General features: G+C 43.9%; 2 protein-coding genes and 1 long non-coding RNA gene across 6 annotated transcripts in view; all 3 read left to right on the plus strand.

Moving 5' to 3' along the window:
- Window positions 1–3,329, plus strand: part of LOC133471496 (protein spire homolog 1-like) — an 89,767-nt gene extending 86,438 nt beyond the window's left edge. For 2 of the 4 annotated variants that reach the window (XM_061761089.1, XM_061761090.1), the window contains exon 19: window positions 1,451–1,670. In XM_061761089.1, the coding sequence (XP_061617073.1) occupies window positions 1,451–1,530 (80 nt within the window). In that variant the 3' untranslated portion in view covers window positions 1,531–1,670. Of the gene's footprint in view, window positions 1–1,450 lie in introns of all 4 variants that reach the window. The other 2 variants (XM_061761075.1, XM_061761074.1) reach the window with 1 other exon arrangement.
- A 710-nt stretch (window positions 3,330–4,039) lies between these two features.
- On the plus strand, window positions 4,040–8,067 carry LOC133471508 (major histocompatibility complex class I-related gene protein-like). Its single transcript, XM_061761118.1, has 8 exons — window positions 4,040–4,360; window positions 5,079–5,345; window positions 5,470–5,748; window positions 6,219–6,527; window positions 6,602–6,709; window positions 6,786–6,803; window positions 7,476–7,530; window positions 7,608–8,067. The coding sequence occupies exons 1-7, from the start codon at window positions 4,297–4,299 to the stop codon at window positions 7,508–7,510; spliced, it is 1,080 nt and encodes a 359-aa protein (XP_061617102.1). The 5' UTR covers window positions 4,040–4,296; the 3' UTR covers window positions 7,511–7,530; window positions 7,608–8,067.
- Window positions 8,068–8,729: 662 nt separating this feature from the next.
- LOC133471515 (uncharacterized) lies at window positions 8,730–10,535 on the plus strand. The gene is made up of 2 exons (XR_009786228.1): window positions 8,730–9,140; window positions 10,393–10,535. It is a non-coding gene; the product is annotated as an uncharacterized LOC133471515 (long non-coding RNA).
- The last annotated feature ends 11,358 nt before the right edge of the window (window positions 10,536–21,893 follow it).

Genomic DNA, 21,893 nt, shown 5'->3' on the forward strand with positions numbered 1-21,893 from the left:
TTGAGGGTCCTCAAACTAAGATCAATCCTGTGTTTGGAGCTCAGCACGTGCAGAATGTGTTTGTAGGTAAGTCCCGAATGAAAGTAAAGCTCTAAGAGCTCTTGTTGATCCGTAATGGATACCAGTACTTGTCAAACATCACACCAGTTCTGGGGGGGGGGGGAATAGAATTCGGTTTAGATTATCATTTAGCATATTTATTTACAGAAAAAATGTCAGTGTTATGTTGAGCTTTAACCACCGATCCAAACAAGTGTGGGGGGGGGGTCCTCAGTGACCGGGTTTGTTATTTTTTTTGGGGGGGGGGGCAGTGGGGGGGTTCCTTCCTAAACGTTTGGGAACCCCTGTGATCAGGAATGAGGAAGATATCTAGACGGCTGCCCAAAATCTCTTCCTGAACACTCCTTCAATCGGAGCATGCGGGGTATAGAAGAGCTTTATATGAGAGCACGACTCCAGTGAATGTCTTAAAAGGCCGATAAAAACATCGTTGCAGAGAAACGTGCATTCGTGATAGCCGGCCACTGCCAATATCAACCCCCTCAAACTTTGTCTTTCAGTTGAAAAGGAAAATCTGGTAGCTCAGTCCGGCAGTAAGTAGCCCCAACAAATCGTTATCGAACTCAACTCAACTAGGACCCCTTTGGTGGCCGCTATGTGCCAGAAAAAGAACTACACTTACGTCAACATATCGGGGATAAGAAGGTTTATCGCGATAGCGTGATTGCAGCAAGCGAATGCTTAAAAGCACGGAAAGTGAAAGGAAACACGCAGGCTAATTGTAGCCGGTCCTGCTAGTACTGCGATATAATGATCAACTACAGCAATATTGCCTTTCAGTTGAACAAATGGGATGTAGGATATATCACGACATGACAATTTATTCGCAGAATTCACACCAGTAAGAATATAACATCCAAATAGAACTTACTTCACTTGACAGATATACGTAGGTATACGGAGCCCCAGACATTTGTTAAACTGAGGGTACGGATTACGAAACTGAGGGAACAGATTATCAATGATTTTTATTTTTCTCATACCTTGGCACCAGGGGGGCTCCGTACAAGTTTAACGACCACTTGTCACTTTTTTTTATTTTTTTTATTTGAAGTTAGAAAATGTTTTAGCAGCAACACATACAAACGGAGCATACAACAAAATAGTCAAACATTATAGATGTAAACACCAAAAGGGCTCGACCAAACCATATAATTTCATCGAACAAAAGCCTGCAAGCTTAATGCTAACATATAATTTGAAATGCCACAGGCGGGCTACCAGAAATTGGCATACATTTGGTAATTACAAACCTTCACAATTGCTACTTGGGTGGGAACAACCACTATTACCTTGTTCATCTTTTTGGATTTTTCAGTTATTGCAGCGTACACAAATAAACGTCTCCGAGAGAGCTCCGTTTAGCGTTCATGTTTGCCGTCTTTCTCAGGTTCAGCAAGTCGGGCACGGGGGACGACGACGACGCGTCACCTCCGACCCGGGGCGACCTGGACCTCCCCGAGGAGCTGACGGAGGACTGGGCGTCCATGGAGGTGTGCGTGGACTGCAAGAAGTTCATCACGGAGATCATCTCGTCCAGCAAGCGCAGCCTGTGCGTGGCCAGCAAGCGGGCGCGCCTCCACCGCCGGACTCGCTCCTTCTACCGCAGCTCGTCCGCCTCCGTCGACTTCCGTCGCTCGCCGCGCATCGCCATCCACGAGGCGTAGACCGGGGGAACCCGCAAAAGACGTCGCGGGTTCTTCCCGCTCGCCAGAGTCGGTTCCCGCGCTCGGGAAAACGTTGGAGGATGCTAAAGCGGAGAAAAGGAAGGACGGACTAAATGGCTGTACATAGCGTCCGAGCTCAGCCCAGCAAGTTTTCCTCGTTAGCACTCAGGAACAACAAGCGATTGTCGAGACCCTCAGGTCGCCTTCCTCCAACCAAGCCAGCTTTTTTTTTTCTTCTTCTTCTTCTTTTCATGCTGCAATTTCCCAACCCCCCTTTTTTATTTGTACAATTATACCAAATAATCACTTTTGACGACGGCTTTCACGGTGGAAATGGCAACAAACAAACAAAAAACTTTTTTCCCCTTTTTTTTTATCATTCCAATTATACCAAGTCATCATTTTTGATGACTTCTTCCATGGTGGAAATGGTAAAAAAAAGATGCCCCCCCCCCCCCCCCCCCCATTGGAGCTTTTTTCCACCCTTTTTATTAGCTGAATTACAGCAAAATAATTATGGCTACTTTTCACATGGAAATGGCCAAAAATACATCTGCTTTATCCCACATTGGAGCTCCCCCCCCCCCCACACACACTTTTTAAATGTATTTATTTATTTTGTTTAAATGAGGTCAATCATACCAAATAATTATTTTTTGACTACAACTCCCATAGCAGAAATGGCAGCGTTTGTTTTTTCCCCCAGAATTATTGCCAAATTGGAGTATTTATTTTCACTTTTTTTTATTAAACCAGTTACATTAAATAAAAATATACTTTATTTCGTAATAGTAGCAATGCCAGATTTACATTTTTTCTTTTTTGTCCCACGACACCAAACCAAATCATTTTCCTTCTTCTCTGATGGTGGAAATGCCCGCTTCCCCCTTTTTATAATATATATAATTTTGCCCCCCCACAAAAATCTCAAAATGATTGCTCAATTCCACCCAAAATTATGTTTAAGTTTAAATTCCTCCGATTTCGCCAACTATAAGCACTTCTCTAATTAACAGATTTTTTTTCCCCAATTTTGTTTTCCAACTTTTTGTCTATTTTTTTTTATCAACACGTGATTTTTGAAAAGTGTGCCCGGTGCCAAACTGCAGTTTGTTTTCTGCTTGTACATAGTGTACATGTATTGAGTGCTGCGGACTCATTGGCTGCTGCTTCTGCGAATGTTGTACATGCTGTATTGCGCAAAATGCTCCAGATTTAATACGACTTTTATTTGTTTTAAGAGGATCAAATGTTTATGTCAAATCAAAGTCTTTATTTTATGTGTTGAAAAAAAAAAAAAAAAAAACCCTCCTGGGTCTATTTATTTATGTCGGGCTTTTGTCTTCATAATTATTCATTTGTTCCGCACGAATGAAGGATGAATTCAACGTCAGCCGTTCACACAGAACAAATGTGGTTGTTGAAGATGTCACATGACCTTTTCTGATGCTTGAAGAAAAACACCAAACCAGCCGGGCCTGTTCTCAATGACGCTCATGTTCCCACCCAAGCTGATTTGAAGTTTTAGGCTGCTGCCAGGAATGTGTGCATGCTTCTGTCTCTTTTTTGTTTTTAAACGACAATAAAAACATTGATTTCTTATGCTTGACTGCATTGTTTGCCATTCTTGTTCTGGAATATACAACTTCATTCTTAGTTTTTATTGTGACTTACTCATAAAAATCAAACTTTGTAGAACACTGAAACATCCATAGGTGTACTTGCATATCTCAAATAAAACTCCTATCAGGCAAGGAAATAGCAAAAATAAAATATTCTCTGATGCCTCTAAAACCCCCCGAAAAACAACTTAATTATTGTAAAAGTGCAGCTTTTTATCTAAAAATAGAGTGCATTCTCTTTTCATTGACAATATGCAACTTTTATTCTCAAATTACAAAAATATAACTTATGCCTGAGTTGTAATATGACATCTTTTCTTTTACAGATAAAAATACAACTTGATTCTCTCACACTCAATCCAACGCATGACACTTGTATCGCACTTTTCTAGGCACTCCAAGACACGACTTGTGAAGCAGCCTGACGAAGCGTGGCTGCCATTCTGCGCCTGCGGCCCCTCAGAATGTGTGACCTCACTCTGTTTTTCTTATCATCCCAACAAACATCAAATATTTTCCTGGAACTGACAAAATGAGAGGAAAATCCACACCCTTGGGAAGTTTGATTACTTTTGCATGAACATAGCGCAGATGTAGTTTTCCTCCACGCATGTCGTCGTATGTTTCTTCGGAAAGTGGGCTGGCGCGGTCACGTGACTTCCCCGAAAGGCTCGCGCGCGCGCGCCAAGAACGAAAGCGTCGCTGTTTCAGCACAAGCTTCCAAAAACACTCGCGCTGCTCCTCGTCTCCAATTTCGCACACTCGACTTCATTTGAGCGACACAACAACGCCACGCGAGTCAAATCTTGTCGCCCAATGATGAGGAATGCGAAAGTGACGTCATCGGCACAGGTAAAGAAGGCGCGTCTTCCGGTTTGCTGTCATTTGCCGTTCGGCCGTCGACGAGGAGGCGTCGTCGTCGCTTTGTGGACGAAAAGGAGCAAAACATGGCGAAGCTGAACTTGTGTGTCTTGTTTGTCGCGGCTGCGCAAATCCACAGCGTGACGCCCGGTAAGTGCACTTTGTCCACAACTTGATGATCCCGATCGTGTTCCGATGATTGGTGTCGACGCTCTTGACTTTGCCGGAAGCAACACTTGGACCGCTCAGTCCGAAGTTCTTGCAACTGGTTTCACTTGGCAAAGCTGCCATTGGAATATTCGCCTCACGGAGGCGGCATTTCAATATATGTGGAAAAAAAATACAAATCAAATCTCATTTCTTGAAATAACGACAAACAAAATCTGCGTAAAAAACAAAAAAGTCTTCAGCGTATCCTTTAGTAGATCATAATTCTAACATATTTATTGTAAGAAGTTCCTTTATATTTCTCATTTCATGAACAGAGTTACAACTTAAGTTTACAAAATATATCGTCTACATTTATTGACGAATCTGTTATTAAGGACTATTAAATCAATTTATTGAGCAAGGGCATGATAATTGGAACATGATAGTCAAAATTCAATCAAATGAATTATGAGCGTCTGTTGTCGAATCCATTGAGAAGTTTGTGTGTAAGAATACGTTGAAATAAATATTAAAGTATTTAAATGACCACAAAAGAAAATGGAATGTTTTGTATCTTTTGATTTTAATTTATTTTCCCTAAAAAAGACGTTCAAATGTTTCAACTGAAGACAAAATCATTTGAAATAGGAAGAGTGCAAGATTTTGGGCCATCAAACAAAAAAGTAAGATCAACCTTTTTGTTTGTTTTTTCTTTCAGTGCTTCACACGCTCAAGTATTTCACGACAGCATCGTCTCAAATTCCAAACATCCCAGACTACTTTTATGTCGGTTATGTTGACGACGTTCCGATTTCGCGCTACGACAGCAAGAGCAGGAAAGCAAAACCCAAACAGGACTGGATGAACAAAATCACAGCAGATGATCCTCACTACTGGGAGAGAGAGACACAGAACGGTATTGGTGGTGAGCAGATCGGCAAAGTCAACATCGAAATTGTCAACGAGCGCTTCAACCAAACTGGAGGTTTGTTGACGTTCAGCTTTCCACAATTCAAATCGATTTCATGTGCTCGTACACGTTCTTCCTCCTCATAAACACGTTTCCTTCTCTCTCGACATGGTGTCACTCTTCAACGTCATTCTCTCAGGTGTTCACATGATCCAGTGGATGTCCGGCTGCGAATGGGACGACGAGACCGATGAGGTTGATGGTTGGCTACACGAAAGTTACGATGGAGAAGCCTTCATCTCGTTGGAGGTGAAGACAATGAGATGGATCGCAGCTCACCCACAAGCTTTCGTCACCAAACTCAAGTGGGACCGGAACGAACTTTGGAATCTAAACCTGAAGCACTACTACACTGAGATTTGTCCTTCTTACTTGAAGAAGTATTTGACCAATGGGAGGGACTTCCTGATGAGAACAGGTGCAGTCACATCATGTTAGCACGCCCCCTACAGGACCTTTGCTGGCATTACAAGCTGCACTCTTTCCTCGTTGGCTCCTTTCCTCTCTCACACGTTTTCTCCATCTTTTGTTCTCTCCATCTTTTCACCCTCTCACACAATCTCTCTCTTTTCAATCTGTCATTGATTGTCTCCATACTTTCTCCTCACACGCTCCCTTCATCTTGTTTTCTTTCCATATTTCCTCCTCTTACACATTCTTCCCATATTTGTTCCTCTCACACATCATCTAGCTATTTTTCACCCTCTCACACATTCTCTCAATCTTTTATCCTTTTCACACCGACACCTGACCTTTTTCTCCTCTTACACATTCTTCCCATCTTTGTTCCTCTCACACGTTCTCCCCATCTTTTCCTCCTCTCCCACACTCTCTCTCTCCGTCTCTGCCCCTCTCTCACCTGGTGTCCACGTCTCCCTCGGTCCGCAGAGCTTCCCACGGTGTCTCTCCTCCAGAAGACGCCGTCCTCTCCGGTCACCTGCCACGCGACGGGTTTCTACCCCAGCGCGGCCGCCCTGTTTTGGAGGAAGGACGGCGAGGAGCTCCACGAGGACGCGGAGACGGGAGAGACCCTCCGCAACCACGACGGAACCTTCCAGATGACGGCCGACCTGAAAGCGGAGGTGACCGATGAAGCCGAGGGCCGCTACGAATGCGTGTTCCAGCTGTCCGGCGTGGCGGACGACATCGTCGTCAAGCTGGAGAGAAGAAGCATCCGGAGCAACGCGCGCATCCGAGGTGACCGACGCTCAGATCGTCGCGCGTCGGAACGATCGCTCACACGTTTTCTTCTTTCTTCTCACTCTGCGAAGAGGAAGAAAAGAGGAAGATGGCGCTGGCCGTCGCTGTCCCGCTGGCGGTCCTCGCTCTGGCGGCGGCGGCGGTCGCGGTCCTCGTCAAGCTTTACAAAAGCAGACGAGGTGAGGGACGCCGACGTTCGCTCTGTCGGGAAGATTTGTGCCCATCGTGACCTTTGTGTCTCTGTTTTCTTTGCAGCCAAATACGATCCAGCTTGTAAGTCAAACGACTTCTGTTTCCTTTGAGCCGCGGTCGGCAAAGCGGTCGTGCGAAGGTCTGATGCGGACCTTTGCTACAAAAGTGCGCACGAGGAGTCGCAAATAGTCAGCCGTGGAACGACGGACACGTGAATGTCGACGTCGCTATCGTTGTGGGAAAAAGGACTCGCTCCCTAAGGCGGAGAAAACCCGAAACCGAATGGAAGTCAATTTAGATTTGGTGGAAAATGTACGACTTAGTTCACTCGTGTTCCTTGGCCCTCAACGGCGAAGCGTGCCAAAGCCGCACTCGGGTTCATTCGATTGAAGCTCCTCCCCTCGCTTCGACAAAGTTCCTCGGCCCCGAGATGCCACCGGGTGGCGCCAAACCTCTATGTTAATATTAGATATGGTTTTGGGCTGAGCGCAAAGACGGCGAATAACAGAAGCTAGCTTCCCCTCAATCAATATTCCCCAACATCCGAATTCCTGAATTGGAAATATGCGGCTATGAACTGTACGATTCCAAAGAAATTCCCCACCACACTCTCGTCGTCAGGAAGTAGAAGATTTGTCCCAACCGCAGCTCAAAGTACGAGTGAAGATGGATTCAAGAGGCCTTCGTGGAGCAAATGTCCTTCCTTCCAGTCGGACTTGTTTTCATTCACATCTTTTTTTTCATTCATCGCAGCCGTCGACGCCGATTCCGAGCCCGCTTCCGAGTGAGACGCAGCCGCCGTCGCCCGGTGAGTTCGCCGACGCGGACTCCGCTCGTGTTCTCGGGACTCTTTCCAGGTGCGTTCACGTGCTCTTCTTCGTGCAGGTGTCGGAACACGAGAGAGACGTCTCCATCGAGCGCTTTCTCATCACGCTTGGGATTTGTTCTTCACGCAGACAATTTGTGCAATTATGATGTTTCTGTGAAGTCACAGTTTTTGCTGGCTTTGGTGTCTCGGGTGAGACTCGTTTGAGTCGATGGGGTTGCTTTCTTCTGTCCGTTAAGTTTGTCAGAAATCGGCGCAGTCACACACTGAGAGGATTTCTTCTTTCGTTGTATCAAGCACTTGAATCGCTACGATGAATTGATATCACAATGTGTCGATTGCTGGTTTGCCTCGCACTCCTTTTATCAGTCCAAAATGATTTTATAATCCTGTTATGGATTCACTTCAACAAACAACTCTGTCAATTTGTACGTTGCTCAGAATGTGACAATGTTGTTGATTGCGTTTGTTTTTGGAACTTGAGATCGAGATTTGGACCAATAAACGGATGATCGTAAAGATGTGTCGTTCTGAATTTGACCATTTTTAGGAGGCTTTTCTTGCCCTCCCGGAACATACTACGTGTTTCGTGTTGATGAAAGTCAGCAGTCGCATGGCCGAAAGCCGGTCCAACCCGTTGTCGTCGGTGCCGTGGCTCGCTGACAAACAATTGTGCGTCTCGCGGCACCAAACTTGAACTTTCACTTTCTGTTGGAAGCGTTTGGGCGCGCCTCATAAAAACAAGCAAGGACAAAAAGATGAGTTTTGGCCGTTCCACACGAAAATGCACACATTTTCTTTCACCCTCTAACATACTATTGTTCAAATATATTTGTTTTTGTTTTTGACATGTCATTATTTGTATTTATTTATCACAGTGTCCTTTTTTTTTTTTTTACACTGGTAAGACGTTAGACAACTTAAAATAAGGACAAAATACAATACAAAATCATGAACTTCCAAGGGTAAAATCAAGCCATTTATTTGTACATTTTAAACATGCAAAAATCATTTGTATCACCTGAGTAAAGAAAGTCATTCACAAAGTCATTTCTTCCATGCCAATAATAGAAATACATGGATTCAGTTTTATACATACAAATCCCATTTCGCACATGAACTCCAAATCTTTTTGGCCTTCTTGTTTTGATAATTCAATATAAATCCTTAATATAAAAAAAGCGGCTTTGTGATTGACAAATTTGCATTGATAAACATTGCTAATAAGATGAGGAGATTCATCACATGCTCGTGTCATGATACAGAATCTTCATTGAAATCTTACTACATCCTTTCGTAGTTTCACAGTGAGTGTTCGTAAACAAAACTTTGGACCAAGGTAGCCGATATCCAATCCATAATTTGTCGGAAGATCACTCATCTGAAACAATGGACACGTTTGATTGATAGCGCTTGTGTCTTGCTGGCAGTTCGGGCAACCGCGGCGCCCGCCAGGCGGCGTCCTCGCCAGTTCGCGTTTCGCCAACGAAGAAGAACGCAAACAAGATGGAGACGGTGCCCGTCGGCAGTCAAGATACGTCATTCGTTTCGCTAAACAATTCAATTGGGACAAGTACATAACCGCACCGAAGGTAGATACACGTCGAAAAGGGAACACTTTGTCGTCGTCACCGTTTTGGACGATTTATTCCCCGCAAAGCTCTCTCGTCAGCGAGAATGCGGAAGTGAGCAAGCTAAAGCTAAGCTAGTGCTAGCGAGCGACGTCATAATTTGTTGTTATAGCGTCGTTGAATACACATTTATGAATAATAATAAAAAAAAACACCACAATATTCGTATCGAAACGTGTATGCTGCGAACAAAACAAAACAAAAAAACAGGCACGGAAGTTAGCGACACGAAGCACAGAGCCCGGTAAAGTGTTGTTGTTATTGTTGTGGAGGGGAAACAAAATGTGCAAAGTCCAAATGCTGCGAGCTTTGGTGAATCAGCGACTAAACGCTGCCGTTGAAGAAATATTTGTGGCGTTTGAAACAACGATGGCGGAGTACGAGGAGGAACTGTGTCGATCCAAACAGGAGATCGAGCGACAGCGCCGACTGCTGGACGCTGTTTGCAAGCCTCGAGACTCTAATAGCTCATTATACCATAGTTACTCTATATTTATTGTTCATGCCGACCTCCATATATCTGTCACTTTTTGAATCATAACCTCTGCAGGGTGTCAATAGCTGTTTCGTATTATTCATTACCACTCACTCATATCATACTCACCGTCAGTGTCACGCTAAGGTACTTACTACCATATCAGGTGAACTCCTTCGATAGTATTGTGTTAGACATTCCGACATTGGTCCTACTCCGTATCCCCCCAGTCATGCATGCACAGTGTCTTCCTCAGCTCTCCTCCATCCAACTTCCTGTGATGAACCTGCATAAACTAGCAACCTCCAATATCAGTAAAGTGTTTAATCAAAGTTCAGAATTGGACTACTAACCTCCCGTTCGGATACATCACGCATCAATGTGTCCACTTAACCCGGGCACCCTTCTTCGATAGCTGTCTGCGGTTCGCCGGCAGTAGATGTTACTGGTAGGAGTCAGTACAGCAAAGTTCCTTGAGGCTCCTCGCCCAGCAAATACACAACAACAGGAATACAAACCACCATTGCAGAGGCCCAGCTGACGAGTCCTGTAAACAAGTCCTTGAATAAATTAATCACACCTCTGCAAAAGATGTTCCTGCCGGGACTCCAGAATTCCTGCCTTCATATCCTAGAGAAGGGCCAAGTCGACAATGGTCACCAAACATTGATATGATTTCCATAAATAACGAATCACATGTTAACACCGATAATTCATTGTTAACACGTTTCCCAACAGCGGCAATGTCAATAGACCAAGAATCACATAAGAATCGGCGTTAAGTCAGCACTCCCATAACCTGCAATAAATCAACACCGTCACCCTGCATCCTCCTGGGCGTCCTGAAAAATAAAGTTATGTCCACAAATCAGAGTCAACAAGCAGAGTCTTCCCCGTGTCCTTATGTACCCCGTCACAAAGGTCAGTTCGTCAACAGTCTGTGTAGACCTTGCCCACTTGTCCGTCACAATGTCCTCGGTCGTCATCAACATGTTAGTCTCAGATGACCCCACAAAGTGCATCAAAGCCTTCTCCACATGAGGGAATTTGACCCAGTGGTGCTTCATTTCTGCTTTTACTCAACACGACACAAACATTGAACACAAAACCATGAACATTGGACACAAACCATAAACATTGAACACAGAATATATATTGGTTGACTCGTAATTCCCAACCAACCCCTCTGGAAGCATTTGTGTGCTTACCCAATCGGCGGATCTAAATTTGTAATTCGCGAGCTATGAAACTTGTGCAGCCTCCTGAGGCTTTTTGTTTTTAACGCAATTAATATCCCACTTCCCTCGTTCCTGTTTGGGCAAAAACCGCCTCCTCCCCTGCCATCACGTAACTCGTATTTGAAAGTTGATCGGTTTGAACTCACTATTACAATCGCTACACGTGGTTTTCCTCCTCAGTACCGCGATATTCACGATTTAAAAATAGCTCTGGTACCGACTGATTTCTTATTATTACTCCCCGGGTGTACAATAAACGGCTTGCTACACCCACGTCACTGCGCATGATCTTCCCCTGATTCCTCTACCAGTCTGCAGGAATCCTTCATTGCTTTTTGCCTAATTTCCAATATCACATCTGCCAAATCCTCAAATCAAGTCACCCTCTTCCACGTCGGACCAGGTTAATTCGTCGATCAATGCCCCCCTTTGTATCCCACTTGTTATAACCCCAGCACAAAGTCAGGAGCGTTGACCCCATAGGGCCCAAATACAGTAGATGATCTTGGTCCATCGATATTTCCATGTGCAGCGTAGGAGGCTTAGTGAGGCATTTGCTAACAAACTACTAACAGACTCATTAACCAATCAAGTTGGAGGGCTGCTCCTTTCTGACCTCTCTCTTTCAACCCCTACCCACGTTGAATATACATTTTGAAGTGGAATTCTATCGGAGGACTGCATGACCTCATACTCCCATAACGGCAAAAATATTTCTAGCCATAATTTCTCCCACAATCCTATCGAGTGCCTCTGCCCACCCCACTGACTCGGGAGATTTCTGACTCTTGAGTAAAATGTAACCCTCCTTGTACTGAAAACTCCTAAATATCTGCCCTGCCTAGCCTTTCCCATTTGTTGCTGTTCAAGGACAGGTGACCTGCTTAATACCAATTACCAAATGACCTCAAGTGATCACCGACCGACTCCGACCTCCGTCACACGGCATCCTTGATGGCTTCGAGATGTGTCCACTTTGTCCCCCACTGAAACGGACTTTTCATCATATTGTTCCAATCCGCTTGGCAAACGTGGAGACGCAGGACCATTCAGCTGCTCTTTGTCTTTCCAGCTTTCCGCCGTCTCCACCACAAAGTCCTTTCCTTGGCTCTCTTTCTGTCATGAGAAACATCCTTCATATAGATGCGATCGTCAGGTTGACGAGTCTCTCTCAGTCTCTCGTGACAAATAATAACAGTTGCGCCCCCCTTCCTGGCTTCACGGCATTGCTTTTGTCTTTGTTATTGTTGCGGATAAACTGAAAAGCCGAAACCGGCGACCGACCTGCGGCTGAGAGGGGACACACTGGGTTTTCACTTGTCAATAAATTCACGCTAGCACGACCGAGCCTCCCATAGTCACCTGTTCAGTAAACAGCGTTTCTGTCATCGCTTCTAAATTAGCTTGTTCAATTAAGTCAGTGGAAGATTTTTAAGTCTAACTAACCTTTGTTCTTGTCTTCCATTTTCCAGTTGTCTCTGATTTGCAACCCTCCTGACCTCTGTCTCTTATCCTCAGACGTAGGGCTCAGGGCACAGCAGGACTTCCCAGATTATTCTGTCTGCTATTTCCTCAATCAACCTTAACTTGTATTTATTAATCCATATATGGTGCTTCCCGATGACCCCTTTTGTGTATTATTACTTTATTGCTCCCTCTGACGCACAAGTTAACACATTTGTCATGACTCCTCTTCTAGGCATAAACAAGTTTAAAGCCATCGTACACGTTAATGTGCTTCTCACAATCCTCTGTCACTTCAAGTGCTCTCTAAGCATCTATCCATTTATTAGCCTGCTACTTTTTTCAGCACCATGAATAAATAGTAACACTCTGACTTTCAGATACCTCCAGTGCCCTGCAAATGGATCACTGGACCAGGATCGCGGCTCCTGTGAAGAGAGACATCGGAGCCCAGTCTCCAGGTCCTGGTTCAGCCTCTCGGTTTGGCCGTTGGTTTCAGGATGAAACCCAGATGACAGACTGACGGTAGCACCTATGAGATTGCAAAACTCCTTCCAAAATTGCGAAATGAATTGGGGACCCCGATCAGACACCACATTCTTGGGGAAACCATGGAACTTGAAAACGCGATTAATCATTAGCTCGGCAGTGTCTTTAGCTGAGGGGAGTTTTGGAAGTGCAATGAAGTGTGCCATCTTAGAGAACCTGTCAACAACTGTAAGAATGGTGGTATTGCCTTTAGAGGCCGGTAATCCTGTCACAAAGTCTACGGAAATGTCTGACCAAGGACGTTGTGGTATTGGCAGGGGTCGCAACTCCCCAGGAGGACGTTGATGAGAGGGCTTGTTAGCAGCACATACCTGGCAAGCATTGACGTAATCGATAACATCCCTCCTAACATTAGGCCACCAAAAGCGCTGTTCGACCACTGATTGCGTCTCGGCAATGCCTGGGTGACATACATCTAACGAGGATGGAGTTGACTAAGTTTGCGTCAGAACCGGAGTCAATTAATACAGGTGTATGAATTTCTTGATCAGGAGAGCATAGTGTCACTCTAGGAAGAACCCGTGTAGGGTCCTCCTTCATGAAATTCAGACTCACCTCTCCTGTGCCCTTGCTATCGGCACCGGCAACTTTGACGTGACAGTTGCTCACGGAATGACCCAACTGACCGCAGTAGAAGCAGCGCCCTTCCCTCAGCCGGCGTTGACGTTCCTCAGGGGAGAGACGGAACCTGCCCAGTTGCGTGGGTTCATCCGTGGGGACGCTAGCCAGTGGGTTGAGACCGGAACCAGGGGATCTGCCTTGGTTCGGCTGGTCACCGAGCCTCGTCCTCCAAGTGCGCGGTGACGCCGATCTCCATCCAGCTCGCGATCCAAAAGCCTCTTGTCGATTTTAACGGCGAGAGCGATGAGAGTGTCCAAGTCGGTCGGCAGGTCTAGCGGGACGTTCTGGAAGAGTCCCCCCAGTGCGCTGCACCCCCTCTCCATGGTCTCCATCTTGGCTCACTGGGCGTGCGCGTTATCCATCAAGAAGTCATTTAAAAAAAAAATATATATGTATAAATGAATAATAATGAACCAAAGCGAGCGACGAGGCCGAGCGGGGCCGCGCGTGCACCGGCTGCGGGGTAAGCGGCTCTTCTGGCGTTCTCTCCCCGGCTGACGGAGCTCCGAAGGCGGGGATGGAGGCGCTGTCCCCGCGGGGAGAAGGAGGTGAGCCGTGGGGGAGCGACCGGGGACGACCGCCGCCATCAACGTCGTCATCTTGCGCTTCCTCTTCCACACGCGTCGGGAACGCGCCTGTCTGTCAGGGAAGACGTGACCGCGCCACCTCATCCACACGCAGCATCAGCACTGGGGCGCCCCAAGGTTGTGTCCTCTCTCCGCTGCTCTTCTCTCTCTACACGAACGACTGCACCTCAGCGAACCCGACTGTCAAACTCCTGAAGTTTGCAGATGACACCGCTGTCATCGGCCTCATCAAGGACGCCGGCGAGTCTGCATATCGACAGGAAGCGGAGCGGCCGGAGCTGCGGTGCGGCCGACACAACCTGGAGCTGAACACGCTCAAGACTGTAGAGATGATCGTGGACTTCAGGAGGCATCCTTCGCCACAGCTGCCCCTCACGTTGTCCAGCCGCCTTGTGTCAACCGTCGAGACCTTCAAGTTCCTGGGAATTACAATCTCCCAGGACCTGAAGTGGGCGACCAACATCAACTCCGTCCTCCAAAAGGCCCAGCAGAGGATGTACTTCCTGCGGCTTCCGAGAAAGCACGGCCTGCCACCGGAGCTGCTGAGACAGTTCTACACAGCGGTCGTCGAATCGGTCCTGTGTTCTTCCATCACGGTCTGGTTTGGCGCTGCTACAAAAAAGGACAAACTCCGACTGCAGCGGACAATCAAAACTGCTGAAAGGATTGTCGGTACCCCCGTACACACTTTTGAGGACTTGCACGCTGCCAGAACTAAGACAAGGGCGTGCAAAATCCTCTCGGACCCTCCGCACCCCGGTCACCAGCTCTTCCAGCTCCTTCCCTCAGGTAGGCGCTACCGATCAATGCAAACTAGAACTAGTAGACATTCCAACAGCTTCTTCCCTCTTGCGATCAACTAACCTATAATTCCATTACAACAAGCTGGCAATTTTTTTGACTTGAGTTCTTTATGTCTCCAAAGTGTTCTGTAAATTGACTGTCTGTTGTACTAGAGCGGCTCCAACTACCGGAGACAAATTCCTTGTGTGTTTTGGACATACTTGGCAAATAAAGATGATTCTGATTCTGATAACAACAAAAAATAATTTTTATATAAGAGAAAATTCTCACTCTTCCATCATTCCAATATTTTTGATCTTGGGAAAAAAAAATCTAGTTTAAAGATGACTGTTTTTTCAAACAGCTCATGTTTTATTTCGGGAAAAATGGCTTATAAGATTGACTTGGATTTAAGGCAAATTAGGGAATGTTTTGCTGTTGCTGCTTTGTCGTCAGATTCGTCTTCCGTCCAAGCCCTACGCCACGTTGCCCGTCTACACTTTGGGCCCCAGCGCGCCGGCTAAAGACGAAGCGGGCGCATCTTCGGCCTCATCCGAGTCGTTCGGGTCGGCGCGGAACCGCCGCAGCCTCCGCCGAAGCGTCTCCAAGTCCGTTTTCTCCATTTCAAAAGAAAAAAACATCCCTCGAGCTAACAAAGATGATTTATTACTTTAGATGCAGTACAGGATTTCTATGCAAGTCTTGTATAGATTATATATATTTTTCTAATTAAAAAGAATGTAAAAAAAAAAAAAAAAAGTTCAATTTATCACTAATAAAAAAAAATTGTGATAAAATTGTAAAATATTTGAATCGTAGACCAATTGAAAATTATAGTGGGATATTTTTAGTTTTTAGATACGAATAGATTTTTATTTAACAAAGAGAAAATAGCTTGAAAATATAAACTTTTCTGTCACATTCAATTTACATAATTACAAGTTTTACGGAGCCCCCCAAGGTATGAGAAAAATAAAAATCATTGATAATCTGTTCCCTCAGTTTAGTAATCCGTACCCTCAGTTTAACAAATGTCTGGGGCTCCGTATACCTACGTATATCTGTCAAGTGAAGTAAGTTCTATTTGGATGTTATATTCTTACTGGTGTGAATTCTGAGTTGAGTTCTCGCCGCAGAAGCGCAAGTTCGCAGACAGACAAATGCGTCCGCGATGGATCAAGCAATGCAAGTATCTTGTCTGCAGTTATTCACCTTTTTGTTTCACGATAACGATTTGTTGGGGCTACTTACTGCCGGACTGAGCTACTGGGTTCTGCTAAGGTGCTCCAGTATATGCTAAAACATATGGCTAATACACACCCAGAGAATCACATTCAAATTCAAACATTCATTTGATTGATTGAGGAATGTTGTCCGCGTTACATGGCCCTTTTACAAATGAGCAGAATCATATTGCCAAGTTCAAGTACTTTTCCTCTTGTTGTGTCTTCAAAGTTTGCCATGGTTATTCAATGAAGCGTAGTGTCCTCTGGTTGTCAAGTGTAAGCCATTTCATGCTCATCAATTGCAGGTAGGCTGTGGTCTGATGATAATGATCACGGTGATTATGCCAATACCCATAAAATATGTGTGGTCATTTACTGAATTTATAGAAAATTGAATTGTGAAACCAATGCCATGTGTGATAGACTAAACTGCAAACTATACTACAAAAATGGAATGCAGAGATTGAACTCCAGACGTGCTAATATACACACAGGGCAGATTCACTCATTTTGCACATTGTTGAGTTTGACAGGAACCTTATTTTTGTTTCGCAGGATGGATTCAAATTTTCGAAAATTCCTTCAAGAGCAAAGAAGGTCATTGCCACCTTTATTGAAGAGAAGCTATGTACCCCCTTGTAAACATTTGTCATTTCATCGAGCTGTATCTTCAAGGCAATGTTTTTGCTTCGTATACGTGCAGTGTGAAATGGTTGATTTTTTTTGGGGGGGGGGGGAGTTTGTAAACGTGCAATATCACTCTCAGTAATCAGGGTTTATGTGGCGAAGTGAATTTGCACACCAATTATTTTTGGCAGGTGGTGAGTCTAGTACACAGTGTAAATCAAGAAGTACATCAACTATTTGACATGAAAGAAATAGCCTAACTCTAGTAATTGAGTGCATGCACCAATGACCTCGTTTGTGAATATCTCTGTCATCAATGTAAGTGTGTGGCAAGGCAGTCATGTGAACCACAATGTACATTAGGTATGGGTTATATACAGTGTGCTATGAGGCAATGCAATCTTGAAATGTGAACAGTGGGAAATGTTGATCAGCTGTTTCGTACAGTAGTTTCTGGCAGCTCGATCAGAAAAAAGAGCTCTGTTATTGTCAATCATTTCTCTACCTGGCTTTAACAAACACGTTTTACTCTCTAGGCTTGTCATTATGTTTCAGAATGATTGATGGCCATGCTATTGCAGTATTGCTACAGCTTCTTGTTGGATTACAAATGTTCTTCTTTGTTCCTCAGATCGATTGCTACGCTGATCAGCAGCTGACAGAATTGGAGAGCGAATTGCAATACGTCAGTACTGCAGAAGAGAAGTGGCTGTGTTTGAAGGAACCAACACAACCATATCCAAAGCAACTGAATCTTTGATTTCAAGAATTCAACAAAAGCGGGGATCCACCAATGGCCTTACAGATGAGCGTGTGAAAAAACCTTCTGGCAACGCAATTATCAGATGGGCCAATTTGAAGAGTATCAGGGCAGATTTGTGCAGGTGAGACAGAGAAGAGGGTGAGGCACGAGACATTTAATACAACAATGTCACAATGAATAGAAATAGGCAAAACACTATTTTTTCCGGATGGAAAATCCAAACTAGGCGGGGAAAGTGATTTCGAATTTACAATGCGAGACTTCACCGAAGAAATGCTTGAGCCACAAACAACTTTAGGTGAGCAGTATGAAAAGCGAAAGGTGAAAAAAACATTCCGACTTTATTTGTCATGCAAAAAGGTCTCTTCTAATAATGACCGTGGAAATGTTCTTCATGAACCGCATGACGCCTGTTCTGAGAGTTGGACTGCGTTGGAGGGAACAGCTAATGTGCTTACCTTGGACAGCGGAATTGTGGGAGCGGTAGGTGGACTCTTAACAGAGAACGAAATCGGTGATGAAGAAGTTATCATTGTTGACACGGATGCTGTCTTCAGACATACCTTTGCTGATTATGCCACTTATGATGTTGATGCGTTTCGAATATCTGAAAAAAAAATCATCAGGAGTTGCAATGAACGGCAGCTGAGGAAACTGTACAGGTAATATTTTCATCTTTTCAATTCATTATAGTTCTGTAATTGGTTTTGACTCCTTAAATATATTCAATATTGTTGACCTGAATTACCAAGGAGGATAATGTTTTCGCTGGCATTTGTCAGTTGGTCTGTATGCAAATCACCTCAAAGTACAACATGGATTTCAGACAAAGTGGGTATTATGATGAGGAACAAGTGATTATATTTGTGTATGCATCCAGATATTTATGCTTCAAGTGTCAACCTTTTTCTGAACATGCCTGATTCCTCAAGATGTACTCTTGGTGTGATGGACACACGACATCTACTGGCCAGTGAGGATACTGTGTCAAACTGATATTTAATATGAATTCATATTTCATATTGAATTTGCCTCTATAGTGGCAAAGGTAATATATTAGTTTATATGTGCCAATAGTTGACTTTGGAAGTCTTGAAATGGCATGTTAAAGGCCCTTTAAACACTTTGTTTTAGTGTGGGTCTATGCACATATAGTCAATTGATGGATACAGAACGAGCAAAACCAACAATGAGAGAGCATGAATCGAAAGTGACAGCCACATGGGTTCTCGGGTCTGGAGTGTTTGGTGTATGTGGTGTGGAACTAATATCTTTTTTTTTTTCATTGTAACACAACGTCTTTGTTCCCCTATCTATCTGAAGGATAGCAAGTTAAGCCAGCTGTTCTTTTAGCTGTATTTTAATTTAAATAGTTAAAAACCTTTGATAAACCCAGATACTGTTGCATTTGATGGACAGTTCGGTAGCTACCTTGTCCAGAATGTGTTTTGGGGTCTTTTATAATGTACTGTGGTATGATCAGATAATTATTTTTGGCTGATGATGCACTTTTATGTGGTACATTGTGATATACACTTGCGCTGAAAGTTGGGTCAAACACCTCTATTCATACCAGCCACAGTGTCTACTTGTTTACACGGAGTTGACATTGTTTACATTACATTTGCACATTGTTTTTGACAAAAGAAGCCCTTTTGGTGTGGTTACACACAACTTTAACTGGTATTGTCATGCAAGTTTGAAGTACTTTTTTTTTTTTTTCTCCTTTTATAAAACCGTTCTACTGCTCTTACTGCAAGTTGTACTGTGCATATTTTCATAAAGCAGGTTTCAGGGTAATACTGTCGATCGCACTACCATGGTGCCTTGTTATACACTGATTGTATAAAAATAAATGTTCCAATCTGAAAAATGTTTCTGTGTGGAGACAGCCAAATGTAGATATTGTCTACAGTCTACAGCTTTAAGGTCGTCACCTTGTTACTGCCCGATTTGCCAACGTGCATTCGCGTAAACTTGATCGCCTCGTTTCATTGGTCATTGCGCCATCCTCCCAGAAATGTGCAGTATACTGAGGATATACCTAAGGATCAAAATACAGTTCGTACTCAAGCTGGTTTAGCTACCTGAACCAGTAGAAGACAGTTGGTTTTATTCTTCAAACTTCTTTTCATTACCACACACATTTATAGCAACAGACTTAAATGTTCACAATTGGTGATTGTGACATGTTGTCTGAATTACTCACTGCATGCCTGATGGAGGTTTATAGCTACATATTTTGATCACAAAAATCAGCAATTTGGGTGGCAATATCAAGGCGAATACACGTAATAATGATGTCATAGAATATATACAATGAAAAGTATGCCGTGAAATTAACTGCAACAACAAAACATTTCATAAACCCATATATGTCCATGGCCATATATCCATCGACTGGGACTTGAAGGTTGTTCTGCGCCGTTATATGTGTACAGAGAGTGAACACATCAGCATCACAAGCAACATCATTGCGGTGGATGCAGTCACCTTCACACCTCATAAAGTCCTCCTCACCAACTTGCCACAAAGGGTCCCGGGTGCCACACAGCTCAGGTGCCATGAACATTGCATGAGGCCGAGCATGAGGCACCCGCTCGTGCTTGGATGGACGAATCAGATGGCTGTTCCACACTTCCTTGGTGGAATCCAACTCATCCTACAGGGGTTACAAAAAGAAGTGTCATAACAAATGGGTTAACGGAACAATATACCATAAAAATGTCAAATAGACACCTTTTATGAAAGGAGCATCTCATTGAAGTGTACAATCGCACCTCTACTAATGTGGATGGATGCCTTCTGTAATCTTGTGGCAAAGTGAGAGTGAAGGAAAAAACCTCACAGCAGTTTCAACATCTTTCATAAAAACTTCACTGAGGTCAAACCAGCTTCCGTGTCCATATTGAGGTCAACTTGTACATTTTTATAAGTATACCGTAATCATAGTTGAAACAATGACCGTTAGAGCACGACCATATTTGTGGCTAGACATAATCCTCTTTGTAATAACAACCTATTTTAAAAAGTAGCATGTATTTACTTTCCAGTCAGCAGAGACTTGCATAGCCATCAGATCCCGACCAGTAGAGTAATGTCTGACATCTTAACAGTTCACCACTGACAACAGGGGTGTGTTGACTTTTTATATCCTTTGTAACCTCTCCTTACCTCTTTTTTAATAGTTGTGATATTGACTGTCTTTACTGTATTAACAGAAATAAAAATGTCCTGTAAATTAAATACATACATACCCGTGCATCCGTTTTCTGTACCGCTTCTCCTCACGTGGGTCGCGGGCGTGCAGGAGCCTATCCCAGCTATCTTCGGGCGAGAGGCGGGGTACACCCTGAACTGGTCACCAGCCAATCACAGGGCACATAGAAACAAACAACCATTCACACCTACGGGCAATTTAGAGTCTTCAATCACCCGAGCATGCATGTTTTTGGGAGGTAGAAGCAAGCCCCCTTTTGAGCTAATACAGCCACGAGTCTTTTGGGGGAATGATGCAACAAGTTTTTCACACCTGGATTTGGGGATCCTCTGCCATTCCTCTTTGCAGATCCTCTCCAGTTCTGTCAGGTTGGATGGCGAACGTTGGTGGGCAGCCATTTTCAGGTCTTTCCAGAGATGCTCAATTGGGTTTAAGTCAGGGCTCTGGCTGGGCCATTCAAAAACAGTCACGGAGTTGATCGGAAGCCACTCCTTCGGTATTTTAGCTGTGTGCTTCGGGTCATTGTAATCATAAATGATAAAGATAATACAAACTGTAATATAATAATAAATAATGAATAACAAATCAATAATATTATAGTATTATAAAATAACAATAGTATAATCAAACATAGCTGGACTCCAATGAAGGTGTAGAACCATTTTAAGGATGATCAGTAGAAATGGACAGCAGCCGAGTTCAATATATGAGTGTCACAGCAAAGGGTCTGAATACTTATGGCTGTGTGATATTTCAGTTTTTTTTTTTTTTTTTTTTAATAAAACAGCAAACATTTCAACAATTACGGTTTTTTTGCTGTGTACATGAATGAGGAAAATGATTAATAAATGATTTTAACAAATGGCTGCAATGTAACAAAGAGGGAAAAAATGAAGGGGGTCTGAAAACTTTCCGTACCCACTGTACATACCGATTTTCTTAATTGAATGAATCATTTTGATGACGGGTGTCCTTTTTTAGCTTTAGCTAGTACCAGCTGTCCTCCAAAATGTTGGTGCACGTGCCCGTCAAGGCCTACCATGCCAAAAGAATCAAATCCAGTGAGACTGCAGCGTAAGTACAATTTGTTTCTAAACTTCTAGAAATTGCTCCTTACCAATGATTTATTGTTATTGTTATTTTGAGGGGCAAAGGTTTAAT

This window comes from Phyllopteryx taeniolatus, chromosome 21 (genome assembly GCF_024500385.1).
Source record: "Phyllopteryx taeniolatus isolate TA_2022b chromosome 21, UOR_Ptae_1.2, whole genome shotgun sequence".
Classification (NCBI taxonomy): Eukaryota; Metazoa; Chordata; class Actinopteri; order Syngnathiformes; family Syngnathidae; genus Phyllopteryx; species Phyllopteryx taeniolatus.

What these genes read in the sequence shown, in the direction of transcription:
- LOC133471508 (XM_061761118.1), top strand. Translation starts at nt 4,297, where the DNA reads ATGGCGAAGCTGAACTTGTGTGTCTTGTTTGTCGCGGCTGCGCAAATC. An exon ending in GCGCTTCAACCAAACTGGAG is followed by an intron (nt 5,346 to 5,469) that starts GTTTGTTGACGT and finishes TCATTCTCTCAG; the next exon opens with GTGTTCACATGATCCAGTGG. An exon ending in GAGCAACGCGCGCATCCGAG is followed by an intron (nt 6,528 to 6,601) that starts GTGACCGACGCT and finishes CACTCTGCGAAG; the next exon opens with AGGAAGAAAAGAGGAAGATG.